At 56.2% G+C, this 13,050-nt stretch overlaps 2 protein-coding genes across 2 annotated transcripts; one reads left to right on the top strand and one right to left on the bottom strand.

Annotated features, from left to right (window-relative positions):
- The first annotated feature begins 403 nt into the window (after positions 1-403).
- On the top strand, positions 404-5,378 carry SHFL (shiftless antiviral inhibitor of ribosomal frameshifting). The gene is made up of 8 exons (XM_033854386.2): positions 404-715; positions 1,184-1,307; positions 1,496-1,545; positions 2,924-2,962; positions 3,092-3,241; positions 3,722-3,825; positions 3,954-4,108; positions 4,640-5,378. The coding sequence occupies exons 1-8, from the start codon at positions 695-697 to the stop codon at positions 4,843-4,845; spliced, it is 849 nt and encodes a 282-aa protein (XP_033710277.1). The 5' UTR covers positions 404-694; the 3' UTR covers positions 4,846-5,378.
- Positions 4,881-10,511, bottom strand: ANGPTL6 (angiopoietin like 6). Its single transcript, XM_019933054.3, has 5 exons — positions 7,919-10,511; positions 6,924-7,101; positions 6,181-6,368; positions 5,831-6,101; positions 4,881-5,324 (listed from the first exon to the last, which is right to left on the bottom strand). Exons 1-5 carry the CDS (start codon positions 8,492-8,494, stop codon positions 5,134-5,136), a joined length of 1,404 nt encoding a protein of 467 aa, XP_019788613.1. The 5' UTR covers positions 8,495-10,511; the 3' UTR covers positions 4,881-5,133.
- Between the last annotated feature and the right edge of the window lie 2,539 nt (positions 10,512-13,050).

Here is a 13,050-nt window from a genome sequence, read left to right as displayed (position 1 = left end):
GGACTAGCTGAATGTCTACAGCATGCCAGGAGCTACTAAGTGCTCTACCCGGGGACTCGAATCCTGGCACACGCACGCGCGCGGGCACACACACACACACACACACACTCCAGGATGTAGCCACTATCATCATCCCCATCTTACAGAGGAGTAAACTGAGGTTCAGAGAGGGGACGTGGCGAGGTAAGAGGCTCAAAGTGAGAAAGGGGTCCAGGTCCTAATTAGCGCCTGATTCCTGGGGGAGAGGAGGGGACGGGAGGGGAGGGGACAGAGCGGTGGACTGGGGGAGCACGAGCTAGCGGGGACCGGGAGACACACCGCGGCCTTCAGATGCGGCCCCGCCCCCACGAGAGACGTGAAGACGCGGACCCCGCGCAGCGTGGGGACATGTGACCGACTGCAGAGGCCGCGCCGCCTCCCCCGCCCGAGGTCTGCGCGCTCCGCCGCAGGGTGCAGATCGGGGGCGCCCGCCTGGGTTTGGGGCGCAAGAGCAGAGGTGGAGCCAGGGCGGAGCCAGCGCGCCCCGTCCCCCCTCTTTCCAATCGAAAGCGAAACGGAGGGCTGGAAAGGAAGGGCGGAGCCGGCCTGGAGGCCCCGCCCCCTGCCCTGAGAGGCAGCTGGACAGACGGGCGCACCCAGGTAGGGGGACGCTGAGCGCCCAGTGCGGACCCTCGCGGGGACCTGCGCCGCCACCATGTCTCAGGAAGGTGTGGAGGTAGGAGAAGGCTACAACTGGGCCGGGGGCCCGCGAGAGATGCTGGGGAGGAGCCGGGGGACGCGGAGGGGGCTTCGCAGTTCCTGGGGACTCCATCCGAAACCTAGACCTTCCCCCAGGCTGGCACTCGTCTCCCTCAGAAAGGAGAGTGACCGCCACATGCCCCAGAGCGAAATGCGGCCTCCTCGAGGAAAAGCGGGGGCTGCTGGGTCAAGGGTCAGAGGCCAGGGGTTACCTGGCCGGCCTCCTCCCTTAGCGTGGGACGTTCGCCTTAGTCCGCTCCCTCCCCCAGTGCCCTGTGGGGACTTTGGCTTTTTCCAGGAAATGCAGTAGAGGGATTGGGGGGGTGGGGTGCGGAGGCTAAAACCAAGGGTCAAGTTCAGGCCGTGAAAAGAGGATGCCTAGGGATGGGGGAGGGGCAATCGCGCCTCTCCTTCCTCCATCTGAGCCCCTGTCTCCCCACCCCAGCTGGAGAAGAGCGTCCGGCGCCTCCGGGAGAAGTTTCATGGGAAGGTATCCTCCAAGAAGGCGGGGACTCTGATGAGGAAGTTTGGCAGCGACCATACCGGAGTGGGGCGCTCCATCGTGTACGGTGAGCAGGCGGGGGTCCTGCCTGCAGGGGGTTCCGCTGGGGAGCGGGGAGGGGGTGTGGTCTCTGCTGAGGGTAGGAAGAGGCGATGAGATCATCTCTTTGGGGGGTGGTCGGTATCGGGTTCGGGGCCCAGAAACTCCCACAAGATCTTTCAAAGGCCTTTCACTTACGCTTACTCTCCCCACCAGGGGTAAAGCAGAAAGATGGACAGGAACTGAGTAATGACCTGGATGCCCAGGTAAACGGCGCCCTCCCCTCAAAGGATGTGGTAAGGGGAGGGAGAACAGAAGGGTCAGGCTCATCCATGGTGAGCCCCCTCTGTGCCTTGTCAGTCCACAACTCATGGTCTAGCCTCATTCACTTATGCACCTCTCAGTCGTGTATCTGGCCAGGGAGCCTGCAAACAGTAGATGCTCATCACATGCTGACTGTATTAAATGGAAGACAGAGACAAGAAACTAAGCAGTGAAACGAATCACGATTGTCATTATAGAGGAGCCAAAGAGATCAGGGAAAGCTTCCTGGAGGAGGTGGTACCAAGTTCTTCAAGACTAAGGAGGAGTGACCTCTGGGAAGGGGAGGGGTTGGAGAGGGTCTTCCTGGAAGAGGGGTGGCATGACAAAAGGAACATACAGACAGGCTGGGATGAGCAGGAGATCAGAGAGGAGAGAGGGGCAGGGGAACCCATGTGAATGAATGAATGAATGAATGAAAGGCTTTGCATGGCCACTTTGCCCCTTAGATGGCTTTGGTGGCTGGCGTACCGGTTGGCCTGCCTGAAAGACCCAGCACAGAGTTGTTAAAGAGTATAATAAAGTACGTATTATACCCTTAACATTTATATATTTACAGTTATACATATAATGAGTATGATAAAAATAGCCAAGAGTATCATTGATTGAGCACTTCCCCTGCGGCAGGACTCCAGGAATATTACCTGTTGACTTATTTCATTGCCACAGGTCCTGTGAGACAGTTCCTATTACTTATCACGTTCATTTTACAGATGAGAAAATTGAGACACAGGGTGATGACGTCACTCACCAGGTTCATGCTGAATGCAGGTGGCAGCTGGGATTTGAACCCAGGCCACCAAGAGTCAGAACCTGGGCTCTTAGATGTCCCTCATTAGGAGGAGTGGCTTGGCCACACCCCCACAGCTGGAAGTGATGAAGCCAGGGTTTCAACCTGCATCTCTATCTGAATCCAGAGCTCAAGCACTTAACCTAAAGCAGCATGGCCTCAAAGAGGTGACCTGTCACAATGCCAGCAAGTGTGTGGCATTCATTGGCAGGAAGGGAGCATGGGGTCCAGCCTGTTCCGCCATGCTCACTCAGGGTAATCTCAGGCAAGCCCTCTCCCGGCTCTGGGCCTCAGTATCCCCGTCTGAGCAATGGGGATGACAGGTGTGCCCACCTCCCAGGGTTGCTATAAGGACAACTGAGGTCACACATCCTGCCCTCAGGAAGCGTATGCCGCTCAATCAACCCCTCCTGAGTTAGGGACACTCTACTCTTCTATGGGGCCAGAACCCTGCCTCCCCGTGCAGAAGCCCCGCCCCCAGAAAAGAGGCGTGAACCGCATCTCCAGTTTCTGCCCCTGGTGTTTCCACCCAGGACCCCCCAGAGGACATGAAGCAGGACCGGGACATCCAGGTGAGTCCAGGATGTGGGACAGGGAGGTAAGCAGGGAGGACATCCATGGGGGTGTTCATAGGTGAGGAGGAGGGACATTGTAGGGGCAGGAAGGGGAGAAGAGGGCTGACCACCGTCTCCATTCTGCAGGCGGTGGCGACCTCGCTCCTGCCACTAACAGAAGCCAACCTACGCATGTTCCAACGTGCCCAGGAAGATCTCATCCCTGCCGTGGACCGGCAGTTCGCCTGCTCCTCCTGTGACCATGTCTGGTGGCGCCGCGTGCCCCAGCGGAAGGAGGTGATAACCCAACCTCTGACCTTGGTTCTGTCCCGGCTCCACTCCAAAGCCCCACTCTCAGTGTCCAAACCTCTGACCCAAGAACATCAGCCTCTGAGAGCCCAACCCCGGACCTGCAACCTCAGAGATCAACCCCAATCTCAGACCCTAACCCCAACCCACTGAGCTGGACTTTTCAACTTGACATTCAACTTGAGAAGCTCAACTCTTATCCCAGAGCCTGACCTCTGACTACACAGTTTGACAGCTACCACAGAAATCAAACCTGACCCCCAAACCACAACCCCAAATCTGGCTTCTGAACCCCCTGACCAGTGGTATGCTTCTGGTAAATGCCTAATAACCGGCTCTCGTGGGGCGGAGGCACCCCCAGATTTACAGTGTTTGCCAATTTCCATAGTGTAAATCTCGATCTGGCTAACATCAGGCTATCACTGCTCACCTCAGACAGCAAGCCTGCCCCTCTCTCCGCACCGCCAGGTGTCCAGATGCAGGAAATGCCGGAAGCGCTACGAGCCGGTGCCCAGTGATAAGATGTGGGGTGTGGCTGAGTTCCACTGCCCGAGATGTCGGCACAACTTCCGGTGAGGGCGCTGACCCCACCCCCACCTCCCATCCTCGGCCCTGCCCCACCCCAGCCCTGCCCCTCCCTGCCCTGGCCCAACCCTGGCCCAGCTGGCCCTTGGACCCTCACGGCCCTGCCCGCCCCCAGGGGCTGGGCACAGATGGGGTCCCGGTCCCCCTGCTACGGGTGCGGCTTCCCCGTGGATCTGACACGGATCCTCCCTCCACGCTGGGACCGGGACACAGATCGCCGCAGCACCCACACCCACTCCTGCTCGGCTGAGGACTGCTACAATCGGCGAGGTGAGGGCCTGGCGCGTCCCCATGGCCTACCCCCCCATTCCGGGCATACACCTCTGAGCCTTTAAGAACCAAGGTCTCTACCTGCTTCTTCCGCATACCTCCTAAGGCCTCCGTCCTGGAGACCTTTTCATCTCCCACTGCAATGGCCCCTCCTTCCACATCTTCCACGGGCCTCCAGCCTTCTTACCTCCAGGTCACTCAGGACCCCTGCCCCTCCTAACACCCACCTCCCATGGCGTCATCCACCTTCCATGTCTCCTCACATAAAGTTCTGTGGTTTCACTCTGGTGGCCCACACCCCAGTGTCCTGTGGACTCTGTCCCTGTGGTCTCTGTGTTCTTGGCTCCTGTTGTGTCCTCTGTAGTCTCAGGTGACGCCCATGTCCCTGGGTCTCCTGTGGCTTCAACACCTGTGACTTTCACCTCTGAATTTCCTGTAGCTCTGGCCCCAGAGCCTGTAGCCTCAGCCCCTCCCCTTCCCAGAGCTCCCGTGGCCTCAAGCCCCACGACCTCAGAACCTCTCCCTCCCCAGAGCCCCACGTGCCTGGGACGTCCTGCGCACACCCCAAGAGTCGGAAGCAGAACCACCTGCCCAAAGTCCTGCACCCCAGCAACCTCCACATCAGCAGTGGCTCCACTGTGGCCACCTGCCTGAGCCAGGGGGGCCTCCTGGAAGACCTGGACAACCTCATTCTGGAGGACCTGAAGGAGGAGGACGAGGGCGGGCACGGGGAGTGACCCCTGCCAGGTGCAGATGCAAACCAGACACGGTCTGTGCATATTTTGTGTTGTTATAAAATACGAGCTCAAATGGAGATCTAAATGCCCTTGGGGAGCCGTCTGGGTCCAAGATGCTGGCAGGGGGATTCCTGGGTGCTGTTTTCAGGGTCCTGGGGAGCAGATCCACAACGAGAAGAGGTCTGTGGGACGCGGCCCACACTGAGTCACAAAGGAGGTGTGGCCAGGACAACTTGGGCTCCTGCGGACACACATCCCCTGTGACCTGGGGGACAGATGAACAGATGGTCACAGCCTCAGGGGCCTGATCAGCATGGCAACCTTCTTGAGAGAGTAAGCCCCACCACGAAACTCGGCCCAGTAAACGCCGTCCTGGTAACGGCTACGGTAGTGGCCACCACGATGCCACACACCATTGAGGTTGGAGTGGGCACAGGCATGGTACCACCAGCCTCCCCGCTGGTACAGGGCGCAGTTACCTGAGGGAAGAGAGAATCCATGTCTTCTCACCAGAATAAAAGCCTCTACCAGCACCTCATTAGTACAAGGCTTTTGCCAGGCATCCTCTGTCCCCATACCTTCTTCAGAGTAATAGCCTTAATTCCTTCCTTATCCCCTTACCAAAGTACAAGTCACATTTTCTCCACCCTTTCTGCAAACTAGGAGCTTTACCTCTCATTCCTTTATCAGGGAAAACAACCTTCTCTACTTCCTTTCTAGAATAAGAGTCCTAGCTCTCATACCTCCCCCTATTCCCCCCACCCCCCCACCACCTTTCACAAAGGCAGGAATCCTGACTCTTACTGCCTAATCAGAGAAGGAATCTGGACTCCGCACCCCCTCACCAGAATAAGAGTCCTGTCCTCCACTCTCCTGTTTATCCTGATCCTTACCAGAGGAAAGTCTTACCCCACCCCCTTTCATTTCCTCACTAACAGTCTCCTACTCCCTCCCCACCACCACCACCAGAAAGAGAGCTCTTTACCAGAATAGGAGTCTCGGTCCCTATCCACGGTGCTGAAAGGCTTGTCATTGTGCCAGGATAGAGAGTCTCCAGCATCTCCGTGGTAATGGCCAAGCCGTAGGCGGTAGTGGTCACTCTCAGGCTCCAGGGAAAAACCATCATAGTGGGCACGTGCCCCGCGGCCTCCCCAGTCCTCGAGGAGCACCAGTAGCTCATGGTCCCCATGGCTGGTCAGCTGATGCACAGGTTCAAGGCCCAGCCAGTATTCCCCATCAGGCTGCCCAAAGCCCACCTGGCAGGGCAGGAAAGTCAGGGAGTCAGCAGCAGGTCTCCTTCCCCTGCCCAGCCTTGCCCCACCCACCTGTGCCCACCTTGTAGTGCTGCCAGGTAGTGAAGAAGTTGACGGAGCCATCTTGCCGCCTCTGGATCACAGTCCAGCCTCCACCTTCCAGCTGTTGCTCACACCATGCTGACAACACATGCCGGCCCACTCGTAGCTCATACACTCCGCTCTGTCCATGGCCTGCCTGGCGGGCCTCTGCACAATCCCGCCATGGGCCTGCGGGCACAGGGATATGGGACAGGCACAACCTGGACCAGTCAACCCTTTACTGGAGTAAGAGTCCTGATTCTCACTGGTCCCCTTACCAGAACAGTCGAATTGCCTCTCCTATTCCCTCTCCAGAATAAGAGCCCCAATACCCCTTTTCTTACCTAAATAAGACTCTAAGTCATTCTTCTCTCACTAAAGCAAATGTGGAGCCTGGGATTCTTAAATTCTCCTTCTATGGTCTCCTCATCAGAATAGAGGTCTTGAACATGGCCCTCTGAATTCCCTCAAATTCTCACCAAAGTAGCAGTCCTGAATCCCCTGCCCTCTTGTCAAAGTAAGAGTACCTCTCTTATTTTCACACCATAGTAAGAATTTTGGTGTTTATCAAAGTAAGAGCCATATCTCCCTGTTCCATTATCAGGATAAAAGCATCATTTCCTCCAGGCCCCCCAGCATGAGAGGAATCTGGCATTAAAGTCCTGACTCATATTTCCCTCTATTCATGCTGCACTGGGAATCTCCTGGCTCCTCACACCCTCAACAGCCCTGCCCTTGTCTTACCTGCTGGCTTGGTAGGGACAGCAGGGTGCCCTGAGGGCACAGGAGAGGCCAAGGGCCCCTGCTGTCTCAGGGTCTGGTCTCTCTGGGATTCTGGGGCTGAGTTCATCCTCCTGCTGGTGTCATTGGTGCCACCTACCAGACTGACTGGAACCACAGGCACCAGGGGCGGTGGCAGGACCTGGGGTAACCAAGAGAGTTAGATGTGATTGCACTAACCCTTAGCCCAGGACGCTCTGGGCTCGTAAATCTCCTAGCACCCAGATGGGAAGATCAAGCAGGGGCGTGTATTGATCTTCCCAAGCCTAACTCTAGTAGTCAAGAAGAGACAGAGCTGGGCTTAAACTCCTGCTCTGGTGTTAATAGCTTAACCGATCTGTGCCTCCAAACTTTTCTGTGAAGTAGGGATAATATGAGTACATCCAATATTACTAACTTACTGAATCCTCCCAACCACCCTGTAAGTTAGGTACTGTCACAAAGCAACAATTGCTTATTCAAAACCTAAGGTGAGACATAATCCAGAATTTAGAATAATATAGCAGGAGTTAGAAACAGTAATGCAGGGTCTACCTCTATATTACCTAACACCCCCAACGAGGTCTTTGGTCTTTATCACATATTAATAATATGCTTGATTATAGGATCCTATGAGTATTCATATTAGGTAGATAAGTAAAGACTTCAAGTAGCTACCAGTTGCGTTTTGACCCAAATGAGTTACTGGGGAAGAGGTAGGGGTCCGTTTTTGGAGCTTTTTGTATTTCGGAACTGAGAATCATGGGGTTGGGACTTCCCTGGCGGTCCAGTGGTTAAGATTCGGTGCTTCCACTGCAGGGGGCACGGGTTCGATCCCTGGTCGGGGAACGAAAATCCCGCATGCTCCGCAGCGCGGCCAAAAAAAAAAAAAAAGGGCATGGGGTTTCAGGGGGCCCATCTACTGAAGATGCTCACAAGAAGTGGCTGCTATTTGGGGAGGGAGATAGTTTCAGAGTTACCTGCTGCTGCCCGCCCGCACTCCCCGGGCACAGGCGTTCCAGGCGGGAGATGAGGCCACTCTGCTGGCTGACCAGCTGTGCCAGCTCGCGGAACTTGACGTCCAGCTGGTGGAAGCGGGCGGCGGCGCGCTGCGCCTCGGCCGAGGCGTTCAGCACACGCTCCCCAAGCAGCGCCAGCGCGGCGGCAGGCTCCGCCCCCAGGCCTAGCCCCGCCCCCGGTCCCGCCTCGTGCTGCAGCTGCGCGCGCAGCTGGCCCAGGCGCGAGCTCAGGCCACGGCTCTCCTTGCGCAGCGCACGCACCTCGCCGGCTACAGCGCCGTCGGCCGTCGCCAGCCGCTGAAGTTCGCGCAGCAGCTCCTCGTGGCGGCCCACTCGCACGCGCAGTGCCGCCACGTCGCTGGCGTTCACGGCCTCTGGAGTTGGGCGCGGAGCCGCCGGCCCGCTCCAGCACACGGCGCCTGTGAACTTCTGCGGGGGCAGCACGAAGGTGTAGGTGCAGCGCGGGGCGGCTGCGCGCGCCCACCGAGCGTCCAGCAAGAGCAGCACCTGCATCGTGAGCAGCCGGGGTGCCGACATGGCGGACCTGCAGGCAGAGGATGAACGGGAAGGAGGGGGCCCCGGAACGCAGGCTCGACCCCCGACTCTCAAGCTGGGCCATACCTATGTGGTCCCACGCGGGAATGCACAGGTGTACACCTGCGTAGATCAGGGTCCACACACGCCCGCCTCCATCCCTTTCCCTGTCCCGAGGCTGGAGATACGCCAATAGAATCCAGCTCTGGCCTCCCCACTGAGTTCCAGGCTCCCTGCGGGTCAGTGTGTCTCGTCCATTCATTCAGCAAGCATTCTCTGAGTGCTAACTGTGTGCTGGCCTGAGTTCTACGCGCTGGGAATACAGTTGGGAACAAAACACAAAAATCCCTGCCCTGGTGAGCAAGGACCAAATAAACTTAGAATTAATTGAGTGTATTAGACAGCCCTAGGTACTAAAGATAAAAGGTACTTTTAGTAAAAGACAGAGGGGAATTCCCTGGGTGTCCAGTGGTTAAGACTCCCGGCTTCCATTGCAAGGGGCCGGGGTTCGATCCCTAGTCTGGGAACTAAGATCCCGCAACCTGCACGGCGCGGCCAAAGAAACAAACAACTACCAAAAAAAAAAAAAAAAACAGTAAAAGACAGAGATATGGGGATACGTGCAGGGGCAATTTGAGAGGAGGGAAGACCTGGAAGAGGTGACAGTTTTGAACAAAGACCTGAAAGAGGTGAAGGAGGAAACCATGGGGGTATCTGGGAGAAAAGAGGTCCCTGGCAGGGGGAATAGAAAGTGCAAAGGCCCTGAGGTTGGACCATGCCTGATGTATTAAAGGAACCTGGAGGAAACTGGAGCAGAAGCCATGGGGAAACAGGTGGCGGGGGGGGTGGTGGTGAGGGGAGATGAAGAGAAAGTCTCACTAACTCAGTCTAGTAGCAGACACCCTATTTCCCATGTTCTCAGACCAAAACTCCAGAGTCATTCATGTCTCTTCATGGCAGATGGAAACCATCAGCCAGGCCTATCAGCTCTTGTGTTTAGACCCTGACTTCCTCCACATTCCCCCCTATTCTCACTCCCTCCCATGATCCCAGCTCAAGACACCATCTGGATTTCCTTAGAGCAGCTGCCTGCCAGGTCTCCAGGCTTCCATCCTCAATCTCTGCTCTGTTTCTCCCACAGTGGCCAGAGGATACCCGTGAACACCCAAGACAGGTCACGTCCCTCCTCCTCTGCTCAGGACCTCTGTGGCTTCCTCCTCACTCTGAGGAAAAGCCCAAGTCCTCCCTGCAGCCCACAAGGCCCTGCATGCTCTGCCCAGGCCCCTCCCTGCCCTCCCCTCCTCCCATTCATCCTCCCACCCACCGCGCTCACTCTGCTTCAGGCACCCTGGCCTGGCTGTTCCTCAAACACACAAGGGACCCTCGAGCCTCAGAGCCTTTGCACTTGCTGTTTCCGCAGCCTGGAATATTCTTCCCTGAATTTATCACAGCTCCCTGTCTCTCCTTATTCAGGTCTCAGCTCAGCTGTCTCCTCCTCAGAAGCCCTCTTTGAGGGACTTCCCTGGTGGCACAGTGGTTAAGAATCCGCCTGCCAATGCAGCGGACACGGGTTCAATCTCTGGTCCGGGAAGATCCCACATGCCTCAGAGCAACGAAGCCCGTGTGCCACAGCTACTGAGCCTGTGCTCTAGAGCCCGTGAGCCACAACTACCGAGCCCGTGTGCCACAACTACTGAAGCCCATGCGCCTGGAGCCCGTGCTCTGCAACAAAAGAAGCCACCGCAATGAGAAACCCGCGCACCGCAACGAAGAGTAGCCCCCACTCGCCGCAACTAGATAAAGCCCATGTGCAGCAAAGACGACCCAACAGCCAAAAATAAAAAAAAAAGAAGCCCTCTTTGACTACCCCGTTTAGAGTCGCCCCTGCTTGGGCACGCCCTAGCACAGTCCGTCCATTTCATTTTAGCATTTATCACTCTGCAATTGCCTTGTTTGTTTGCCATTGTTTATGATCTGAATTCCTCCACCAAAACATAAGCTCCCAGAGGCTGAGCCTGGCTTTTGTTCACTGCTCTGTCCGCAGCGCCTAAAACAGTGCCAGGCATCACACACACCCCGCAACACCCACATGCCCCGGATCTGCCCACATGCCCCGCCCCCGCCAGGTGTTCCCTGGCTCCCACAGGTGAGCTGTATACTTGTGGCCACCAACCCGCGGCCCTGCAGGATCCACACGCGGGCCTCCATTGTCTTCATTCCTGGGGTTCACACACTTGCAGGCTGTCTGATGGGGAAACACATCCCTCCCATGTGCACATGCCAACATTAAGAAAATGTTCCACATGTCCACATGCTGGCCCTGTCCGCGCCACGATCCACCATATTCCAAACCCACACATCCTGGTGGCCACACAGGCGCATGTCCTGCAGGCTTCATTGTCACACACATTGCCTTGTTCACACACTCTACAAGCATTCCTTGAGCACCTGTTGTGTGTCAGGAGCTGTTCCAGGAGATGGGGACACAGCTGTGACCAACACAGACAAAACCCCTGCCCTTGTGGAGCAGGTTGGGAAAACAGATTGTGGGTAGGCCAGAGGTAAGTGCTTAGTAGAAAAACAGGGAAGGGGGTGGGAGACCTGGGCTGGGGGTGCATTTTAAATAGAGGGGTCAGACATTACTGAGAAGATGACACTTGAGTGAAGACCTGAAGGAAGAGAGAGAAAGGGAAGAGCATTCAGGCAGAGGGAACAGCAAGCGCAAAGGCCCTGAGGTTGAACCTTACTTGATATTCCCAAGAAATAGCAGGGAAGCCTGTAAGGCTGCAACAGAATTAGTGAGGCGGAGAGCAGGAGGAAGTGATGGGGGCAAAGTGTGCAGGGCCTTGTGAACCTTGAGGAGGATTTGGGGTTTTACTCTGAGTCATATGGGAATCTTGGAGGGCTCTGTGCTGGAGAAAGGCATATTCACTACTGTACTCACACCCCAAGCACTAGCTACCAAGGGCAGAGCAGGGACCTCTCATTGCCGCCCCCCGCCCGAAGACATCAGGCCCTCCACAACAGGGATGGACCAAACCCGTTTAAACTAGTGTGTGTGTAACATCCGCTGCCTTCCAGGATCTCAGCCTGGAGTAAAGAGGAGGTCTGGGGAGTCCCCCAGCCAAGCCAAGACCCAGGTTTCCCAACAGACAGATTCAGCCTCCACCTGCCCTCCCACCCTCCTGTGCTCTCACCTCTCACGACCAAGACCCTGAGTTCAGCAAGGCCCGCAGCAGACACAAGAAGTCCGAGGAGGAGCTGAGGGTCCAGCAGGGCCTCTGAACTGGAGAAGGGGAGAGGCTGGTGGGAGAGCAGGAGGGAGGAGGCTTGGTAACTACCCAGAGCCTGGGACTAGAGTGGTGATGCTGAGCCCAGGAGCTCCAAACTGTAAATATTTAGTATTTCCCATGTGAGAACTGAGGCAGAATTGCCAGACCCTCCTGCCCAGGCCACCAGAGCCTGATAACACAGTTCAGCGCCCTGGACGTTCCCCCCACGGCACAGCACAGAGCGTGGGAGGCTGCAGGCCCAGGGAGGCTGCATGGATCCCAGCCTCAGACATAGACAGGCAGACACACACACACACACACACACACACACACACACACACACACACACACACACCCCCCACAGAGAACAACAGTAGCGAATATCAGCGGCACCTGCAGCCTGTCAGGCATGACTCTAAACTCTACATTTTGTATCTCATTTAATCCTAGCAACCAGAGCTGGTTTCTGTATGTAGCCACATCTTACAGCAGAGAACGGAGCCTCAGAGAGGGTGAGCAACTTGCCTGTGGTCACACAGCCAAAGAAAGGATCGGCAATGGCATTCGGCCCAGGTAACATGGCTCCAGAACTCACACACATATACCACAACAGTCACACACACACCTCTGTGTGTGCACATAACAGTAGAGCACAAAGACACACACGGATACCCAATGAGACATGGAAACCACTGCACAAAGCAGCAAAGATAGACAGATGGAATCTGTGTGTGTGTATGTGTATGTGTGTGTGTCCGTGGATTTTCCCGGCACAGACAATTACAACAACATAACTGGAGGGAATTCCCTGGGGGTCCAGTGGTTAGGACTCAGCGCTTTCACTGCTGGGGCCCAGGTTCGATCCCTAGTCTGGGAACTAAGATCCCACAAGCCGCGTGGTACAGTCAAAATAAATAAATAAATAAAGACACAACTGGAAATAGCACAGATTTAGGAAGCAACTATGTGTTCAAAATGTGGTCACAGGACTTCCCTGGTGGTGCAGTGGTTAAGAATCCGCCTGCCAATGCGGGGGACATAGGTTCGAGCCCTGGTCCAGGAAGATCCCACATGCCACGGAGCAACTAAGCCCATGTGCCACAACAAGTGAACCTGTGCTCTAGAGCCCTCGAGCCACAGTTACTGATCTCACGTGCCACAACTACTGAAGCCCGCGCGCCTAGAGCCTGTGCTCCACAACAAGAGAAGCCATCACAATGAGAAGCCCGTTCACCGCAACAAAGTGTAGCTCCCACTCGCTGCAACTAGAGAAAGCCTGCGTGCAGC

Source organism: Tursiops truncatus, chromosome 3, assembly GCF_011762595.2.
Source record: "Tursiops truncatus isolate mTurTru1 chromosome 3, mTurTru1.mat.Y, whole genome shotgun sequence".
Lineage (NCBI taxonomy): Eukaryota > Metazoa > Chordata > Mammalia > Artiodactyla > Delphinidae > Tursiops > Tursiops truncatus.
Note: the sequence above shows the minus strand (reverse complement) of the source record. Positions and strands in the feature narration are given on the sequence as shown.